We start from the raw sequence: 21114 nt of genomic DNA on the forward strand, positions 1-21114 counted from the left end.
GTACATACACTCACATTTGGAAAAAATATGAATCTTGCTGCTATTGTTTAGCTCAGGAGGTTTTGTCTATTTTGTTGTTTTTATTTCTGTGTTTTTGTTACACTTCATCACAAGGTATTTTAAATTTTTTAGAATGTATTCCTGAATATAGAAAATGTTTCTTGGGTTCTCCTGAGAGTGGGGTGCCTAGGCTAACCACAGGCACACACACATTCTTCCCATAGTACAGTACTTTAAAATTAATAGCACATGCAGAGGAAAAACTACACCCTTTGACGTCACTCTTGAAATGAGGAAACATAAACAGAAAAGGCTCCACTCCAGTAAGCTGCCAGAGTTGAAGCTGATTGGTCTCTGCCTTTCCTTGCCTGTGGCAACTGACAGCACCTCCCTGCCTCGCAGGCCGGCTGCCTGTTCCCCAGCCAGTCGGTGGGTCTGGGCACTGCAGCAGGCTCGGCTCTGTCCCAGCACTTGTCTGGGAGAACAGTGGTGTACTCACCCAGAGAGAATCTCTTTCCACCTTCCTTCTCGATCTCTCTGTGTGCTTTCTGTGTTTCTTTCTTTTTTCTTTTCTTTTTTTTTTTACTTAATTATATTCCTAATCCTGGATGAAGTTGCTGGATTCTGCAGCACAAGTCTTCATGAACAAGCAGCACCGGTCAGAGATTTCACGGCATTCAAAGGTCACAGAACTGCCACTATGGTTAAATGTCTTGTTTAATGGTTGAGGTAGGTACAACAAATTTAAGCGGCAAGCTCATTTTTCTTAGAGAACAGAACCACAGAGAGATGGCAGGAGTTTTAAAGTGAACCTGTACATATGTGTTTTTTGGTCTGTGATTGTTACTACAGCAGTCAGCTTTTGAATTTCCTTCCTTTTTCTAGGCGAACTGACTAAACATTATCACTTAGCCTGCATTAACTGTTTCATTCCACCCAGTCTGATGAGAGACTCGGGTATTTTCACTGTACTTTGAGTCCCTACTGAGGAGGACTGCTTTCTTTTCTTTTCTTTCTTTCTTTCTTTCTTTCTTTCTTTCTTTCTTTCTTTCTTTCTCTCTTCTTTTTAATGAATGCAATATTTCTTTCCAATGTAAATCTTAGTATTGGGTCATTTTTCTTTTTGGTGGGACAGGATTGGAAAATACTGGTAAAGAGATTGGTGGGGTTTACGGAACAGGAAAAAAGCAAATCAGTGTTTCTCTTGAGTTAGTCATGTTGGTTGATAGCATACTTCAAGATGAAGAAATTAGGGAGAGAGGAAGAAACTGGTAATGAGACTGAAGGTAGAAAAATCTATAGAAGGTGTGTCAGAAAAATGAATTCTTGAGGAAAATGGACTTTACCACCTTGTTGCATTTTAAAAAAAAATGTTCTGGATGTAGAAGTCAATAGGGCAGTTGCAGGCACTGAGTTATATGACCAATGTTTTAGATCTTCTTATTTAGAAAGGAAAATAAAAACTTCTTTATTAGCACTATAAATCTGCCAATTATCTTTTTTAATAATAGCTGAAATCAGAGTGAGATTTTTAATTGGGGACTTAAGTGATTGAGCCTGGTTCCTAATTAATCATCTGTAGATTCACGTGCTGTTGCCAGGCTGACTATTAAAACGTTGGAGTGAATCTCTGTACCGGGAGGCAGGCAAATGCATGCATATACAGTAAACACTCTAAATGCTGCAGGAAGCAGGGCAATGAAACCCAGGGCTGATGTTGTTTTCAATAGCGCGTTATTATTACATGTTGAGGGGAACCCCTGCTGGAAAGCATTCCTTTGCAAAGTTAATTTTTGTTAAAGCAATTCAAGTAATAGATGGTTAATATGAATTTAACTTATTACCCTTCTCAAAGTTACGCAATAGCAAGTAAGACAGGATTATGTGAAACCATTACTCTGTTTCCAAGATTTCTCACTTGATTTTTTAAAAAAGGGTTTCTGTTCTCAATATTGAAATTTTAAAAACGGGGTCATGTTAGCAGTGATATTAAGCAAGGTATCACCTGCACAGTGCATTTCAAAGGGTTAACAAGATTAACTGCATCTGACTGTAATGTACCAAACTGGGAACTGCAAAAATATTAGCTCTGAATGCAGAGGATGTGCTGTGAATGGACAATTGCCTTTCTGCAACGCCTAGTGGGAAAACAAGGACTTTGTGTGTTGCAAATGTCTAACTGCAGCTCCTCCATTTCCTCTGCTCTATCTTTTATTACTGGCTGGTGAAACAAAGACGGGTGTCAGTAAAGTCTTGATTGACATTTTCTCTAATAAAATGAAGTTGCTTTTTGTCTCAAGCAAAAGCCCAGAGTTAACTAGTTGCAATTCCAAAGGCTATATCCTCTTTACAAGGATTTTTACCTATCACTGTAAGCTGACCCATTTTAGAGTGCACTGACTCAGTTGAACAACATGAGACAAAAATCAGTGGTGACTATAAGTCAACAGATTAGTTGAGAGAAACTGGTTTTGGAATTAAATTACTTAGGGTAGAAAATTCAAGTTGTATCAGGAACAGACATCATTTTAGGGAAAATAATTGCACCAGTACATCTTTTAATGCCTGATATGGTGTTCGGTGCAAAGTTACCCATTGTCAGCTCTCATTAATACCTAGTTAAAATGTTTGCTGAGAATTTGCTACACTTTATATATTGTAAGTTATTGAAATGATTGTCAAATATGGCATTTTCAACTGTCTTTGAAAAATGTTTTTGGTATTAATTCAGCCTAAAATGTAATATAGAAATCAATATATCAGTGGTACAGAGGAGGGCATTCCCATTGTTGACTTGCTGCTTTTTATTCAGCCAAAACACATCTTACTCCAAACAGATGCAAAAGTACAATGACCAAGTTTTCTCAAAGTGGTAATGTACCCATATGAAAAATGTCTCTGCCTAGTCATTAATCTTCCCAAGTCTGATCTGTTCTTAGCCAGGCTCACATCACAGGGGAAGCTGCTTGTTGACTCACAGAACATAGTGTTAGAAGAAATTTATTATGTGGTAAATTAATGCCAAGCAAGACTAAAAGGGCTTCATTATATTAATGAAAACTGTCAAAATTAAGAACCAGAATAGACCAGAACTTATAAATGTAAAAGCTAGCAGTTATTCTAAGTGGTTCAACTCACAATGACTTTTGGGGAGTAACTTATTGGGAGACCTTCAATGTACAGAAATTAGAATCCACTGTCCTATGAATTTAGCTTATGTATCCCATAGAAGTCTATAGACAAGTAGGAATCTCTCTTCTAGGAGACACATGGGGCTGAGAAAGAAGGGATTTGGCTTTTGGAAATGTGATGAGACCCTCTCTATCAGCGCCTCCCCATGGTGGTATCCCCATTTCATCTAAGAGTGCACCTTGGGGAGCATGTCCATCGTTCACATAGGACTGGCTGTGGGATCCATACCAATGGCTTCTGTATGCATCCCAGTTGGCTTTGGCAACATTCCAACTTTGACTCTTGAGATGTTGTGTACTTGATAGATTAGCCATATTTAAAGCAGTTGATGTGGAAATTTGGGGAAGAGAAGGGAAAAAGGGGTACCAGGCATTGTTAGAGATTTAAATACAGAGAGTGAAATACATCAAAATTCTCACATTTCCTCAAGCCAATTATACTTTCCCAAGAACCATGTAGGTATCTGAATGATTTAATGTGTACTCAGAGAGTGACTGCATGGAGTGCACCAAAAGGAACAGCAGGTAGAGAAAGGGGGCCAGGTGGACATTCTCATTCAGGTTCTAACTAGTTGGGTACTGAGCCACTTGCTTACTCTTGACCTCAGTGTCATCATCTGTAAAATAAACCGGTTGTATTGGGTTATTTCCAACAATCTTTTTTAGATGAAACTTTTTATAATATTCCTACTGTCAACTTGGAGTTCTTTAAAAATTCCATGTATAAATAAATGTGAAAGTGTCAAATAATTATTCAAAAACATTACTGCATGTTTTCAACATGTCAAAGGCTGTGCCTATTGAGGTGAAATGAATAAAATTGAGAGGTAAATCACTTATATTTAAAACTTATATTCTGGTTGAACATATGAACAAATAATGGAGTCTGTGCAGAGAAATGGAGAAACAAGAGTTTGGGAGGGAGGTGGTGACAAAGAAAAATGAAACAGAAGAGGGAGCTTTATACAAATTGAAATTCAAGAAAAATAAATTTTCTATCTGTATAGATATTTATTTCTATTATTGTGATCTTTAATAAGATTAATTGAAGGCATTGCTATTCTTCTGAAATAATATATTTGTAGTGGTGTCCTTAACAAATATAATGTTGAAGAGAGGGAAAGTTTTCTCAGTGGTTGATTAAGATACTCTACAGGCCTGACATGGTGAATTACATCAGTGCATTGGCATCTCAGTGGTCGGCAAACTGCAGCTTGCGAGCCACATGCGGCTCTTTGGCCCCTTGAGTGTGGCTCTTCCACAAAATACCAACTTCTGCGCATGGGCCATGAAGTTTCATTCGCACTGTACATGCACACCTGCAGGTGGTATTTTGTGGAAGAGCTACACTCAAGGGGCCAAAGAGCCGCATGTGGCTCGCAAGCCGCAGTTTGCTGATCACTGGTCTACATCATCTCTTGAACTTGAAACTACTAGGGGTTGTAGAAAGTAGGAGTTCTTCAAGAACTTTGACAGCAGCCTCAGATGCCAGTAGGCATTGGATACAAGCTAGGAGGTTTACAACCTATGATGGGCTTGAATGCTGATGCAGTGTGGTGTTCTGGGAAACACCCTCAATGTCAGGAAACCTCACACAGTGGCTTAGAACTTCCAGAGATGTCATGTGTGAATTAAGGCAAATTTCTTAAACTTTAGAGCCCTCAGTTCCCTTATCTTTAATATAAATACTGGTCCAATACTTCTAGGATGCCTTTACCCTCTCCAATTTCTATGCTTTACCCTGGCAAGATTAATGTGGACATATTAGTGTCAATTTGTTCTTTTCCTGCCACCTCTCCTATCCTTTATTTCTACCACTTTTCTGTATAGTTTGCCTTTACTGTCCAAATTTACATATTTTCGCCTCCAAAATATGCTCATTTCCAAATAAAAACAAAACAAGGCCCTGGGTTTTGGGGAAATTCTCCCCAGGAGGACTGTTGCTCCCCAGTGAAGTTCACCTGTTCTTGCCCCATTGCTCTCCTGTGAGGCTGATGTGCTCCTCCCTGGTGGTGACACTTCCTTCAGATGGTAAAGGGACATGTTCTGTGTTCATTGTTGCCCAGGCCTTAAATGTTACATGACAAGTGTATTCCTTCTAAGTGCCAATCCTAGATTTTCTATATTATTTCATTCATATCTCCTCAACTCTAATTCTGGTGTCTTTAGAAAATAACTGAAAACATGTTGATAAGTTAATTGGAGTGATCCTCAGAAGACAAAATATTGATGCATTCGTCATCCATTGACCTGATGGTACAGAGTCGCTGCCTCATCCTAGTGGTGGGATCTGATGCAGTTCAGTTACCCAAATTCTACTTGGGCCAGAGCATTCCTGCTGCCATTTCCTCTGGGCAAGGCTTTATATGTAACAGCTCAAGCATGGAGAATAGAGAGGAGGGTAGTTTGGGGTAAACCTAAAAATAACATGACACAAAATACATGAAAATCAATTAGTCAATATGTAATTCTTAATATTCTAATGTATAAATACCCCAATATTTGAAAATTTAAATCCTCTATACATTTATTTGCATGTAGTATAGGAGTATGAAAATAATAGGCTCAGCCAATATAGCAGTAAGGAAAGTTTGTCCTTCCTTCCTCCATTCCTCTCTTCCTCTTTTCGTTTTTTGTTTGTGTTTTTTTTTTTTGTTTGTTTGTTTTTTTGTGGGTTTTTTTGGTAAGGAGAAGATGAAAACATTTAAGATAGATAATGAGATTTTGATGGAGTTTACTTTTGTGAAATTTGGAGTAATGTTTGTTTTAGTTTTTCCTTTCTAGTGGTTGATAAATTTGCATAAAATTTTTATTGAAAGTGCTGCTCAAATTGTATTCTTATTAGTACCTTTTTGTGTTGTACATCATCATAATTAACTTATAAGTAAAAAATACATGAAATATCTTTCCTACATGATGAAAACCATCCTTACCTGCCCACTGCTTCAGACACACAAAAATAGGATTCTGTTGAAAAAAGGAGTTTACACATGAGGTAAATATACTGAAGGGTGTGCGGTGGAGTCCAGGGCTAGTCTGGGGGACCAGTGTTCCCCTGGTACAGGTATAGACATGAGGAGGTTAACATGTGCCTGCATGGGTCAAAATTTGATATCTAAATATGCCAAGTAGTCAATGTTTTACATACTGTTTGACCACAGTAACTTTTAATCTAAGAAAAATCAAATTATATTTGTTTTTGCACTGTTCGTAATATAAAATTTCAGAAACTACCTGAACCCAATAGTAGGTGAATTGTTGAATACATTATTTTCAATCCAACCAATAGAATTCCATATAGTTATTTTTTAAAATGAGGTAGATCTACATGCACAAAACTGGATTTATTTTCAAGATGTATTAACTGAATAAAAGGCTACATTAACATTTGTATAACTGCATATACGTATTCATATACACTGAGAAAATTTCTAGAAATTCAAATAAAAAACTTAAATTCTGGGTGGAGAACTTTGAGTATGGGATAGGGAAAGACTTCCTTTACATGTATATACTTTAGAATTGTTCACATCTTCTCCTCATGAAATTGTTACATATACAATGGAGAAAATTTACAGATATCTATTATTGTGTGCTATTTAAAGTTGCGAGAAAAGTTGGAAAGTAAAAGAAGAAAGAGGTCTGTTTTAGTTTCAGATTGCTTCTTTAGCATCTTCCTTCAATCCCATGGAAATTCTCCCGTGTGCCTCTGACACAGCTAGGGAGCACAGCTTGACCTGTACTAAGTCTTGGAAGTGAGGAGATAGTGAGCGCATCCATCACTCCTGCTTGAGTAACTCTGGGCCAGTCATCACTCTGGCACCAGTTTCCTCCTGTACAAAATGAGAGGCTCAGTCAAGCTCCAAGTTCCTTTCTGCTTTTGTGTGTGTCTGAAACTTTGGGCCTGTTGCATGCCCAACTAGTTGAGATATTTCCCCATAAACTGAATATACATATCTTATTGGCTCAAACATTTTAACTGAATTTGCTGTTTAAAAATTGGTCAGTTTGGTTTAATTTTTAATTAATTAAATATGTAAAAATTTAAATTATACAAATAATGTCCAGGAAACCACACCTCACAGATAGACTTTCAAGATTAAAATGTACTATGCTATCAGTTATTCACAAAAAAGTATAAAACACTATGTGTATTAAGATGGGTAGTTGTGTGACAAAACAAACAGCTAATGCTTCAGTTTGAATATGATTTATACATTTCTTGGTTTTCCAGGAGGGAAAAGAAAAAAAAACTTTCATTTCCCCTTCTCATTATGCCACTTGCCAGCTGTGTCCAGTCAGATGAAAGAACTCAGTCATTCACAAAAGTGTGGATGCATTTTCATAAAGGGAGATGGTGCAGTAATACCGAGGTCTAAAGAATGCCTTGATTTAGAAAAGGTCATTATATTTATGAAAAAAGTGTTTTCCATGTGATTGAAATGTAGTATTTTTTCCATGTCTTTGAAACTAGTGTTCTGGCTTTTTCAATTAAATGAAGCTTTTTTCAATTTAGTTTTTAGTTTGATTTAAAAAATATAAGTATTAGTCATTTTAGTTATCTAGTGTTTTTTCTTTTCTATTTTTCTAGACCTTTATTACTGTGTTTGGAGTAAAGAATAATCTTTAAGTTAAAATAAAACAAAAGAGATAAACATCAGATAGGAATTTGTGTAATAGCAGTTTTAAATGACTGGAACGAATATTCTAAACATTTCTTTGTAAATATTTTTTGTTATTAAAAATTATTAGTCATTTACAAATAATGCAATGACATAAATAAAATAATTGATAAATATTGTTCTATTTTTAACTAACCAGCTTCCCATGTGTAGGTGCATTGGAGAGAAATTAAGGGCAAGATCCTTCTTAGACTTGGAGACAAATGTATATGAAAGCTTTTTATGTGGTATTCATGTCAAAAGTAAAAACCAAAGCAGCGAGTTCGAGAATATAGCCTATTTAAAATATGTCTTCTTTAATGTAAATCTTTTAAAAATAAGTCAAATGCATTATTGAATTAAATGACAATAATACTACATAACTTTTAAAATTCCGTTTATATATTTTACAAGGAGAAAGAGAAGGGAAAACAGGAAGAAAAGAATGAGGATCAAACACTTTTCAAAGAGCACTGAACTTGTAGCCTAGAGCCCTGGATTCAAGTTCCAGATGCTAGTCTTACCAAGAGTAATACTTTCACCAATTTATTTTGCATTTTTTACTTGCAAGTCTCTAAAATGTATATTTAAAGTGAGGTACCTTTCCTTTCTAAAGTTTCTAGGACTTACTATACAGATGGATTGGCTTTCAGATGTAATTAATTACTTAGTGCATAGCACAAATGTCAGGTCACTTCATTCTCAGAACATTCTATTAGGAAAGGACAGGTTCTGCCCATTTTAATGGCAAGGAATTGAGGTTTATTGAAGTTACAGCTAATAAAATTGCCATTCAACCTCAGCATTTTCCACACCATTTTTATTGTTGTTATATGATTAAAATACTTTAGGTTTAGAATTCATCTTTAATTACTCTAAACGTGAGTTAGAAAAATACATTTTTAATCCTATATAATAAAGAGGTAATATGCAAATTGACCATTATACCCTCACACAAGATGGCTGCCCCCATGTGGTCAAAGATGGCCACCACAAGATGGCTGGCAGGGGAGGGCAGTTGGGGGCGACCAAGCCAGCAGGGGAGGGCAGTTGGGGGTGACCAGGCCTGCAGGGAAGGGCAGTTGGGGGTGACTGGGCTGGCAGGGGAGGGCAGTTGGGGGCGGGCCGGCAGGGGAGTGGTTAGGGGGTGATCAAGCTGGCAGGCAGAAGCAGTTAGGGGCAATCAGGCAGGCAGGCAGGTGAGCGGTTGGGAGCCAGCAGTCCCGCGGATTGTGAGGGATGTCCAACTGCTGGTTTAGGCCCAATCCCTGTGGGGTCCCAGATTGGAGAGGGTGCAGGTTGGGCTGAGGGACACTCCTCTCCCCACCTCCTGCCCTGTGCACGAATTTCATGCACCAGGCCTCTAGTTATAAAATATTAAAATAACTGTTTCAAAATGTTAAAGCAATCTACTTGATATGTCTACACAGGAGGTTCCAATATACAGAACAACATTATTTAATTTTAAATGCATTTACAATGAATGAATCTGACTCCTTAAACTTTAGTTTTGCTCTGAGAGACAGTATAGTATAATGGTGAACAGTAGAACCTGGCACCCTTCATTGTGGTTCATTTATCAGCTCTATGATCCTGAGTAAGTTGCTTAATCTTTCTGGGCCTCACTCTACTTATTTATAAGATGAAGGTGCTCATAGTATCTGTCTCATAAGATTGTTGGGAAGGTAAATGAGTTTTATTTGTGAAGTGCTTAGAACTGTGTGTGAAAGATAGTAAGCATCATGTGTACTGTATATCAACTGGTACTATTTGCTTACAAGTTATAAAAAGTATTTCAAAGAGTTATAACTACTTTGTGTATAGTGCTGTTGGGTGCTTTAAACATTTAAGAGAAATACAGTTTTTAATTTATTTTTAACTTCCTGCATTAAACTATAGCACACATACCAAAAAATATGCAATATACAAGTGTACAAAATGGTTCACTTATTGTAAGTAAATCTCTGTATAGCCATTACCAAAGCCAAGAAATAGAACATTATTACATTACTAGAGGCCTGGTGCATGGATTCGTGCACCGATGGGGTCCCGCGGCCTGGCCTGTGCCCTCTCACAATCTGGGACCCCTTGGGGGATGTTGGATAGCTGGTTTTGGCCCCATCCCTGCATGCCTGATCCAGACAGGAGGGAGCCCGATCCCCGCAGGCCTGATTCCCGCACGCCCTATCCAGACAGGAGCAAACCCTATCCCCACAGGCCCAATCCAGACAGGAGGGAGCCTGATCCTGTGCATTGAGCATCTGTCTCCTGGTGTTCAGTGCACATCATAGCAACCGGCCAACCAGTTGTTCGGTCATTCAGTCGCTTAGGCTTTTATATATATAGACTAGAGCCCCAGTGCACGAATTCGTGCATGTGTGGGGTCCCTTGGCCTGGCTGGCAATTGGGGCCGATTAGGGCTGGTCAGCTTGGGGGAAGGACCATGGGATGTTGGCTGGCTGTGGGAGGTTGGCTGTGGGAGCGCACTGACCACCAGGGGGTAGCTCCTGCATTGAGCATCTGCCCCCTGGTAGTCAGTGCATGCCATAGCAACTGGTCGACTGGTCTTTTGGTCATTCAGTTGTTCGGTCGCTTAGGCTTTTATATATATAGATTGCCATCTTTGAAATCCCAGCATTCCTCTTCCATTCTTTTCTGTTTATCTTTATTGTTGAAAGTATTACAGATGTCCCATTTTTTCTTTTTCCCTGATTGACCCCCTCCACCCTTCCCTCCAACCAAGCCTTCACTGCACTGTTGTCTGTGTTCATGGGTTATGCATACATGCATATAAGTTCCCTGGTTAATCCCTTCCAGCCCACCACCACCCCCTTCCATCTGAGATTCGTCAGTTGGTTCCATGCTTCCATGTCTCTGAATCTATTTTGTTCATTAGATTCCACATATATGAGATCATGTAATACTTGTCTTTCTGTAACTGGCTTATTTCACTTAGCATAATACTCTCCAGGTTTCTCCATGCTATTTCAAAGGGTAAGAGATCTGTCTTTTTTACAGCTGCATAGTATTCCGGTGTGTAAATGTACCACCTCTTTTTTTATCTATTCATCTATTGATGGGCACCTGGGCTGTTTCCAGATCTTAGCTATTGGAAATAGTACTGCTATGAACATGGGGTGCATACATTCTTTCTGACTGGTGTTTCGGGATTCTTAGGATATATTCCTAGGAGTGGGATCACTGGATCTAATGGCAGTTACATTTTTAATTTTTTGAGGAAACTCCATACTGTTTTCCACAGTGACTGCACAAGTTTGCATTCTCACCAACAGTGCACTAGGGTTCCTTTTACTCCACATCCTCACCAGCACTTGTCATTTGTTGATTTGTTGATTATAGCCATTCTGACAGGTATGAGGTGATACCCCATTGTCGTTTTAATTTGCATCTCTCTGATGATCAGTGACTTTGGCTTTTCTTGGGTTTTGTGTGTGTGTGTGTGTGTATGTTTCTAATACTTGATTCAAATTTTTTTTAGTGCTGGGGTATCTTTGAAGCACAAATGAACTTCAAGTTGCAGTTAACAAATGCAAAATATACTTACTACCTTTAACCTAGAGTCTAATTATGAATTACTTATGAGGAATTTATAGGTAGCTTGAAAATATGTTTTTGAGAGAAAATATTAAATAGTTAAGAAAAATGTGCTTGATATACACTGATCTGTTGATTTTTTTTAAAAAAATGTATATTTTTAGTTTTCATGTAATACATGGTCTTTTTCTTTACAAATTAGAAATTTAAAAATTAGAATTTAAAAATAATCAGTGTTCAATAATGTTTAAAATATTACTAAGTGTAAAACATATTAAACTAAAAACATTAAGTGGTAAGTTTTATGAAATGTTGCTATGAAACAATTGATAATATACATTACTGATATTAAAAAATAAGGTCGGCTTAATATTTGAGTGTTTTGGCTCAAATTTATTTATGTGTTACTCCATGCATTTTCAAACTGAGAAGACCTTTTTGTTACTTTAGCACATTAAAGAATAATAACAAAGAGTTATTACAAACTATTGAGTAACTAAATAGCAGTTATGCACAGTTTTTAATTGCCACTTCCTCAGATGCTTACGAAAAGATACATGAATTACATTTGTTTTTGTTTTTAACACAACAAATTTTAGTGTTTCCTCCTTAGAAAAATGCGCAAAGCAATCCATAAATGAATTATTAAGCTAAGTTAATGTGTTGAATTTAAAAAAATTTACAAACCTGGTAATTTTGACCTGCCTTTAATTTATTTATGAGATCTAAAGTAAGCAGGATGACTTCAATTATTTTTCTAACTGTGAAATGGGCCTAAAAAATTTTGTCATCTATCGCCAAAGAAATCTGATGTCATAGCCTGAGTTAAGGTTTCAGGCTAGGAGATGTTTTTCAGTGTGTCCAAGATGAGTTTCAAGTTCCACATAACTAAGGGTCCTCTGAGTCCTTGACCTTGTCCTGGGCCATGGTTCCATTGCTTGATGCCAGCATAGCCATACCGACATTGTCTCTGATCAAGCTAGTGGTTAAATATTTTGATTTTCACACCTTTTGATGCCAATATTTTTATCAAGAGAATGGTCTGACAAGTCAATACGTGGAAACAATTTAAAAAGAATATTGCTAGTAGGCGCTGTCATGGACACCCAGAGTTGTAATATGATCTGGTGTCTCTGACTTCCCCCATAGTGCTCAGGCAGTATCACATCTGTGTTCAGTATGTAATCCAAGTGGATTCTTGTACATGCTTAACTGAAATTGAATTTTAGGCCCAATGGTTTACATTTTCTCTTATTTAATTTAGCCTCGATACCTTAAGTATGTTGGCTTAAATTTTTATTATGAGAGCCCCAGATAAATAATCAGATGATTCTGTATTTTTCCTGCCTCACAATATGTGCGTCCTCATAAATAGATACTACAGGTGTTGCCCTAGCTGGTTTGGCTCCCTGGATAGAACATTGGCTGGGTTTGATTCCGGGCTAGGGCATGTACCTGGGTTGCAGGCTCGCTTCCCAGCCCCAGTCAGGGTGTGTGCAGGAGGCAACCAATTGATGTGTCTCTCTCACATTGATTTTCTCTCTCTGTCTCTTCTCGACCCTTCTACTCTCTATAAAAAAAAAAAAATAGACATAGGTGTAGATATATAGATATAGATATAGATAAGTAGGTAATATAACTATTAGGTCAAGCCATGTCACTGAAATGGGTATTTTTTAGGCTCAGACAGTCAAATATCAGTAATTTCATATGGTCCAACCATGTATTTGCATATATATGTATATGTGTGTGTGTGCAAATACACATGTGGGAATATATAGGCAGATAATAAATTACAAAGCTGCATGTCTTGGAAGGTAATGTGTTATTTGTAAGATGTCATCATGCTAAGATCATCACTGAAAACTGTCAACTCCAGAGAAATAAATGCTACATACATCTAGCTTCTTTTCACTGTGTGTGTGTGTGTGTGTGTGTGTGTGTGGTGTGTATGTAAACTTAGGACTTGGTTCAGTAGTGTATTGCATACATGTTGGTTGAATAAAATGAATTTGAGAACAATTAATGAATTCTAGATTTTTGGCTTCCACCACTGCTGGTATCACTGGCATGATGGAGAAGATTGAGGAAGGATGAAATTGGAGAAGGAAAATGCAGAGAGAAGTTAGGGTTCTGTTTCACACATTAAGTTTGGGAGGCAGTGTTCAGGGGAGAGATCAGAACTGAACTTAAATTTATCAATGCATATGCTATTTAAAGCCATGGCACCAAATGAGATCACCTAGGAAGACAACATAAATAGGAAGAAGGTGGAGGACTAAGCCTTCCACCAGCTTCCAGAGGTCGGGACAGGAGGAAGAGCCAGGAAATGATTCAAATGCACATGCATCTGATTAGTACATGGTGCTGCCTATATTGTTGGAGTCTTGCCAGAGCTCATGCTTCAGAAGACTCCGTAGACATGAAAGCCTTTTTATACATCACTGGTGGTGAGGGGCTGAGGCTTCTGGCTTATATCCTAACAACAGGAATTTTCCATACATGCTTGAAGAATAGCACAAAGAAAGTATGGCATAAATATGCTGCTCCATGTGTGCTCATAGATGTTTTTACCATGATCATAGTTATATGTAGCCCCTAATGAGAGCCCAGTGGCTTTAAGTTATGCCATTATTATATACTAGTGACCTGGTGCACAGATTTGTGCACATTGAAAGGAAATTAATTAGAAGGTGGCCAGCAGGGCAGGACTGGGCAAGAGGGGCCAGACACGCCCTGGAGCCAACCTCCCGTGGTCCCTCCTTGGTGTTTGCAAAGTGAGCGGGGTCCCTCCGGCAGGTGGGGTACCTTGGCCTGGCCTGCAGGGATCGGGCTGAAAATGGCTCTCCAACATCCGCCAAGGGATCCTGGAGTGCGAAAGGGCACTCTGCAAAGTTGCTGTCATACAGGGTGTGGAACTCAAACAGAAGTGTGCAGTAAACCAGATTCAGGACCAACAACAACATAACCCACAGCTAAAGGTGGAATTGCGTGGCCCTGTGAGGAATCTGGCTCCCTCCTCTCTGGTTTTGGGGTCCATCACCCAAGAACTGCCGCTGCCAAGTCACTGAAGCTCGGCAGCTCCTGCATTGAGTGGCTGCCCTCTGGTGGTCGTGTGCATCATAGCACCCAGTCGGATGATTAGACACTTAGCATATTAGCCTTTTAGATAGATAGATAGACAGACAGATAGATAGATAGATAGATGATAGATAGATAGATGATAGATTTCCCTTTACTCAAAAATATGGCCGTCTTCAATTTACAAACTCACATTTAGAAAAACTTTTGTTTTGATCCAGAAATTTAGAACTGGATGAGAATTTTTCCATAGACACTATATTATTTGTGACAGTTCAATGTCCAGCCACCCCAAAAGCCTACATAACCCAGGATGTGAAATCCAAGAGCCAAGAATGCATAGACCCTAAACAACATAAGGAACAGGGTTTATGGAAATATTTGCCTCAACATCTTAAGATATCAGGAACATATTTTCTTTTCTTATTTGGGCCTAGCAAAGCAAGGATAGAGAATTGACTATCAGATAGGGTAGCAGGGGGCAGAGAAAGGCGTTCCTCTGGTCACGGTCACTTACATATAAGATAGTCATGATTGTAGAAAATATAGGTATGTGGATTGAGGGAAAGAATCCTGGAGAAAGACAGGAAACTAGACATCTAGTCCTGGTGTTAACATTCACCTATGCTATGATCCCAACAAAGTCACTAACAGTTCTGTGGCTCGCTTTTCATTTATTTTATATTGGCTATAATAATCCCTCTCAGTGTCATTGTAAGAAACAGTTGATTATATACATCCATCTATATACATAATATGTGTTCATGTGAGCAGTGTGGATGGTGGAAAGATCTAAGTAACTATTAAGTACTGGTCATCGTTATTGTCTCATGCCATCTCTTTGTTTTTTATTTTAATTAATGATTCTTAGGAAAATATGAATGGCTGGAATTTAACAATGTGGGGCAAAAATAACAGAACAGAAACTTGAAAGAAAACAACTAATTCAAACAATTCAGAATAAGTTCTATTCATAATAACATTGTGATTATGTCACCTCATTAGCTCTTCATATTTTTCCTAACAGATGCTTCAGTGAGTTGTCAAAATGATCTAATTCCAGCTTTCTTAAGGGCTTGAGTGCATGTAGAGAAGAGTTCAATTTCCTTAACAAGTTTTATCATATATAAATATAATCAGTAGCATTCTTATAATTTGCTGTCAGAAAGCACTCTAGAATTTCATTACAAATCGTTATTTACTATTTTGGTGCTGCTCTGCAGGCTAAGCCAGGAAGAATTCCTGTTTAAGATTTTATAATTTTATCAATGACTTCCCAAGAATGGCATTGCTTAAATTTTTCTCATGTACTATTGTCCACACCACACTAGCACTGATGTTGTCTTTTTAAGGATACTTTCGATTTCACATAAGAAACTGCCAAACAAAAATCATACCAGAAAAAAAAATATTTACGCTGTACAATTTATATAGCTTCTCTGATGAATGCAATCTGTCAAGTGCAAGCATCCATAGAATATTAAAAAAATGTTTAGAAATTAGAGGTTTCCTTCTTATGCTGTCTGATTAAAGCACTTAACTACAAGATAACACAAGGAAGGAAAACCAGCTTTGTGAATCACTTCCTATCTAACAAAATCTCACAAGGCAAATTCATTCTGTTTGAAGTGGGTCTATTATATAAAGACTACCAAGAACTGTGTAAACACATTCATTAAAGTATACCACAGTACATGAACCTGAAATTTCACGTTTCTGCCAATTTAATCAACTTTTTGATTAGTTGATACATAATAAATTGCATATGGTGTACACACGAACTTTGGAAAACATTACCTGAATTCACACTATACATATATACATTATTATTGAGTAAATGTATTATATTTCTCATTAGTTCATGTCCAAATCTTTCACTTAAATTCTGTTTTTGAAAACCTTATCACCAGCACATTACAATTGTCTTGGACTTAGTGAGGATTTTCTCAGTTTATATTTTACCGTATTCTATAAGTAGAAAGTGTCATGTAACAACAATTTTTGTGTCTTAGTGTTTTGTCTAATGCATTAGTGTTTTGATCATGCCACTTCAATTAATTTTCTATGATTACTCTTGTATTAATGACTTAATTTTACTAGCATGAAAAAAATCACTCTGGTTATAGTCATGTACACAATCACTTTCTGAAATGAAGGGATCTGATTATGGAAGATAGAGACAGAGCTGAAAGCAAATCAAATCTAGTGATCTATCAATAAGAGGCAAACATTGTTTAACTTCCTTCACTCTTCTCTACCACAAGCTTCTAAATTTCCCCGGTCAAAAACATGCCTGAAAACACCATTCACAAATACAAAATGACACGATAAACAAAAATATCTAAGAATGGGGTGAAAATGTCAAGTTCCCTTCAAGTTCCCTTTGTCTCCAGGTTTTTTAGACTCAACATTTAAGTCCAAGAATATTCTCAAATTTTTTTCATTGAAATAATACAGTGCCCTATGAGTATTTTTATTATGGAGGTTTGTTCCAAATAAATTGTTTTTGAAGGATTCTTTAATGATCTTTTAGTATGCCTTAATTGTTAGGATTTTACTAATTTTAGAAAAGAATGGATGCTTTAAAACAATAATAGAATTTACTGAATATATGAACTAGGCATGTGTGATTTATTTTGGTGGGCTTTATTTTTGTCTTTGTTATGATTGTAAAAGCAATATAACCAAGTTTTTTACTATTGGAAAATATAAAAATTGATCATCAGTGTTAATACTTTGGTTTGTATTCATAGGCATAGATATTTTTCTTTTATTAAAATTTTTACATTTTTAATTGCAAATATTCAAAATATATGAAAAACTAGAGGAAATGATATGACAGAATCTATGTACCCATAGCCTAGATAGCTATAAAATCATTCATTCAACACATATTTGAAAACTGCTAAGCTAGACATTGTTGTACATTCAGCACTGAGCAAGATAATGGGTGGGATACATGATAAATTAAATGCATGTATAAAAAATGATAGTGATAATTGCTATGCAATAAAGGAGAGCAAGGAAAATAGTTAAGGGGTGTTGATGGGACTGGGCATGAAATTTTGAACAGGGTGCTTGGGAGCCTTCACTGAGCAGATGACATTTTAGAAGAGACCTTGAGGAGTTAAGAGGGTGAACCATGCAGATACCCAGGGAAACAATGTCCAAGATAGAGGGGACAGCAAGTGCAAATGCCCTGAGGTGGGGGTGTGCCTGCTGGGTGGAGCCTCTCTTTTACCTCCTTTTTCTGCCTCATTAATTTCTCTTCTTAATCCAGTGGTTTTCTTTTTCCTATTGACTTTTGAACTACTTTAATGCTGAGTTTTATTTTTTTATTTTTAATTTATATATTTTGAAGTATACATTTCCCTCCCAATACCTTTTTAGCTGGACATTATCATCTTTGACACATGGCATATTCATTGTGATTCATTTCTAATATTTTGTAAATTCCATTATTTATTCTATTCAATAATTACTTATGAGTGGTTATTTTACATTTCTAAGTGTGGGAGGTAAGAAGGAGATTGTTCTTTTTTTATTATCGATTTCTAAATTTGATGCATTGTGTTCAGGGAATGCTGCTTATGCTTTCTACTGGATGGATTTGAGCTTTTACATTCATTTTCTCTCCATCGGTTTGGAAATTAGACATTTCACTTTTTATGGTTTCAGTGATTACTCTTAAAAACTAGAGTGAAAATATAAATAAGTGTATCTGTATTTATTATCTCTATCACACCCCAGGATAATATAAGATACTTATTTAAATCAGATGATGTCCACCCCCAAACTATGTTATTATTGTCTGTATTTGAGCTCTACCTTATTTTTAAACCATGAGCCAGTATCTTTTAAAAAATTTTATGGTAAATGCTCATTTAATTTACCTATAGCTTTCAACAGTATTCAGTATTATTTTCCATAGCTCATTCTTTTTAGGTTCACATTCTTTCTTTTAGGGTCTGTAAAGTGGTAAATATTTTTATTTTTATTTATTTATTTTTTAAAATATATTTTTATTGACTTCAGAGAAGACAGGAGAGGAAGAGAGAGATAGAAACATCAACAATGAGAGAGAATCATTGATTGGCTGCCTCCTGCATGCCCCACACTGGGGATTGAGCCCACAACCCAGGCATGTGCCCTTGACCGGAATTGAACCCTGGACCCTTCAGTCTGCAGGCCAACGCTGTATCCAGGGAACCAAACCAGCTAGGGCAAGTGGTGAATAATTTTAATGTTTAGACTAAAAAACATCTTTTTGTAACATCACTCTTAAGTGATGATTTAACAGGATATAGAATTCTCCCTTTTATCCTTTTCTCTCAACACTTCAAGGATAATATTCACTTGCACTTTTAGTCCCTATTGTTGCTAATAAAATTTTTTCTGTGAGTCTAATTGTTGTTACTTTGTGGTATGCCTTTTCTGGATTTCTGCAAAGCACACTTCAAGACAAAATTAGAACTACTAAGTATTTCTGTGGGAAGTGGCCTGTGAATGCAGAGCAAAGGGAGCAGGAGGAGAGGAGAGAGCCTTAAGATCACAGTGCAGGTCTGTCTGACTGTGAAAGGAGAGGGAGAAAAGAGGGTTTTGTGGAGAAAGAGGCTTAGCCTGCAGCCCAACATTCGGAGCCTCAGCAAGGCTCATGGGGGATCTCCTAAGTAGAACTGCCTATTAGCAGAGTTTGGCCTGAAGGGTGGGCTCCTGTACCGGCATCATGCCCACATTAGGCAGGAGCAGTCTGGGGGGAGAGCGGCCTACGGATTGACACTGTTGTAGATCCTAAAGGTGCAGCATCTGGAGATTGCTGGCAACTGCACTTCTTTTTTTAAAATTTATTGGGGTGACATTGGTTAATAAAGTTATATAGTTTCAAGTGTACAATTCTATAATACATCGTCTGTATATTGCATTGTGTGCCCACCACACAGAATCAAGTCTTCTGTCACCATATATTTGACTCCCTTTACCCTTGATGACCTTTCTCCTACCCTTTTACCCCCTGGTAACCATGATAGTGCTGTCTGTGTCTATGAGTATTTGTTTATCTTGTTTGCTCATTTGTTATTTTCAGTTTTATATGCCATATTATGAGTGAAATCATATGGTTCTTGACTCTATCTGTCTGACTTATTGTGCTTAGCATATTCTCAGAATACATCCATGTTGTCACAAATGGCATATTTCATCTTTTCTTATGGCTGAGTAGTATTCCATTGTGTATATGCACCACATCTCCTTTATCTAGTCCTCTATCTCAGGACACTTTGATTGTTTCCAAAAGGAATCCTCAGTCACTGCTGGTGGGAATATAAACGGTTACAGCCACCATGGGAAACAGTATGGAGGTTTCTCACAAAATTAAAAAGAGAGTTACCATATGATCCAGCACCCCCTCTTCTGGGTGTCTACCTGACAAATTTGAAAACATTTATTAAAAAATATATATGCGTCCCTATATTCACTGCAGCATTATTCACAGCAACTGCACTTCTTGCAACAGGTTCTCTCTTGAGAAGACAGCGAGGGCTACCACCCTCGTCTTTCATGTTCTGCAGCTCACTGAAATATCTAGCTTCACTTCTATTCAGTATGCTTTACAGTCTTATAGTTCTTCTATCTTATGTTTCAGACATTTCATCAAATATGGTAAAATTTCAGCCACACTTTCTTTGAAAATCGCACCTACAAACCTTGGACATTTCTTGAACATCTACTATACATACTATATACATATACATACTATATAGTACATGCTCGGTACTCTCATTCCTTTATCCTTTTTTCTTAAGCACTCTCATATTTACCATATCTTTATTTTACTATACTTCATTGAGAAAATTTTCCTTAGATGTCTTTTTCAGCTTTGTAATTTTTTGAGCTATCTCTAAAAGGCCTTTGATCCATAGCTGAGTTTTCATCTTTGATTATCTTATTTCATTTCTACAAGATATATTTTAAAAATTTGCCCATTCCTGTCAGTATCCTGTTTCTTCCCTTTAATTTTGATCCTTTCAATTTTCTCCAGTAATGTTTAGCATACTTGTTTTGTAGATTCCTTCATATTGTTCTATTAACTTGTGTTCTAATTCTCTTGTCCACTTGATGAATTTGCTTTTATCATTGAATTTCTTAATTATTTAGCTAATATTAAGCAGAGATTTACTTTTTTTCATGTCTTACGTTTTTTTCTAAATAGTGTCCTAGGAATTTTTCCGTTCTAGAACCAGTTCACACATTTATTTTTTATAATTTGCAATCCTATACCATTCAAATGCCAGGCTCTAGTCTTGGTTTTCAATTTCTTATGTGAGGTTATTTTTGTTTTTGTTTTCTTCTGTATAACAGAAAGAGAAACTGACATGTCATTTCCCTGAAATGATGAAGAAAGACCTTTATTCCTCCTTTCCCTGAGGGTAGCCCAGGGTCATGTTAATGTCAGGCTCTTGGTTCATTTTCTTTACTTTGGCTTCTGAATGGACATTAAAACCCCAATCCTATGCCCTAGTCTTTAAAGTCAATAACATCTTTCTTAGTTTTGGTTTCCCCAAAAGCATATCCCAAGGCAAGGGCATATAGATTCTTTGAGGGCTTACACAGAACCCAAGTAAGACAGA

General features: G+C 37.1%; 1 protein-coding gene across 1 annotated transcript in view; it reads left to right on the forward strand.

Moving 5' to 3' along the window:
* Positions 1-372: 372 nt before the first annotated feature.
* The window catches only part of PDE7B (phosphodiesterase 7B), a 274020-nt gene continuing 253278 nt past the window's right edge, over positions 373-21114 (forward strand). The window contains exon 1 of the mRNA XM_005859041.2: positions 373-729. Coding sequence (XP_005859103.1) covers positions 709-729 — 21 coding nt within the window. The 5' untranslated portion in view covers positions 373-708. The remainder of the gene's footprint in view (positions 730-21114) is intronic.

This window comes from Myotis brandtii, unplaced genomic scaffold, assembly GCF_000412655.1.
Source record: "Myotis brandtii unplaced genomic scaffold, ASM41265v1 scaffold123, whole genome shotgun sequence".
Lineage (NCBI taxonomy): Eukaryota > Metazoa > Chordata > Mammalia > Chiroptera > Vespertilionidae > Myotis > Myotis brandtii.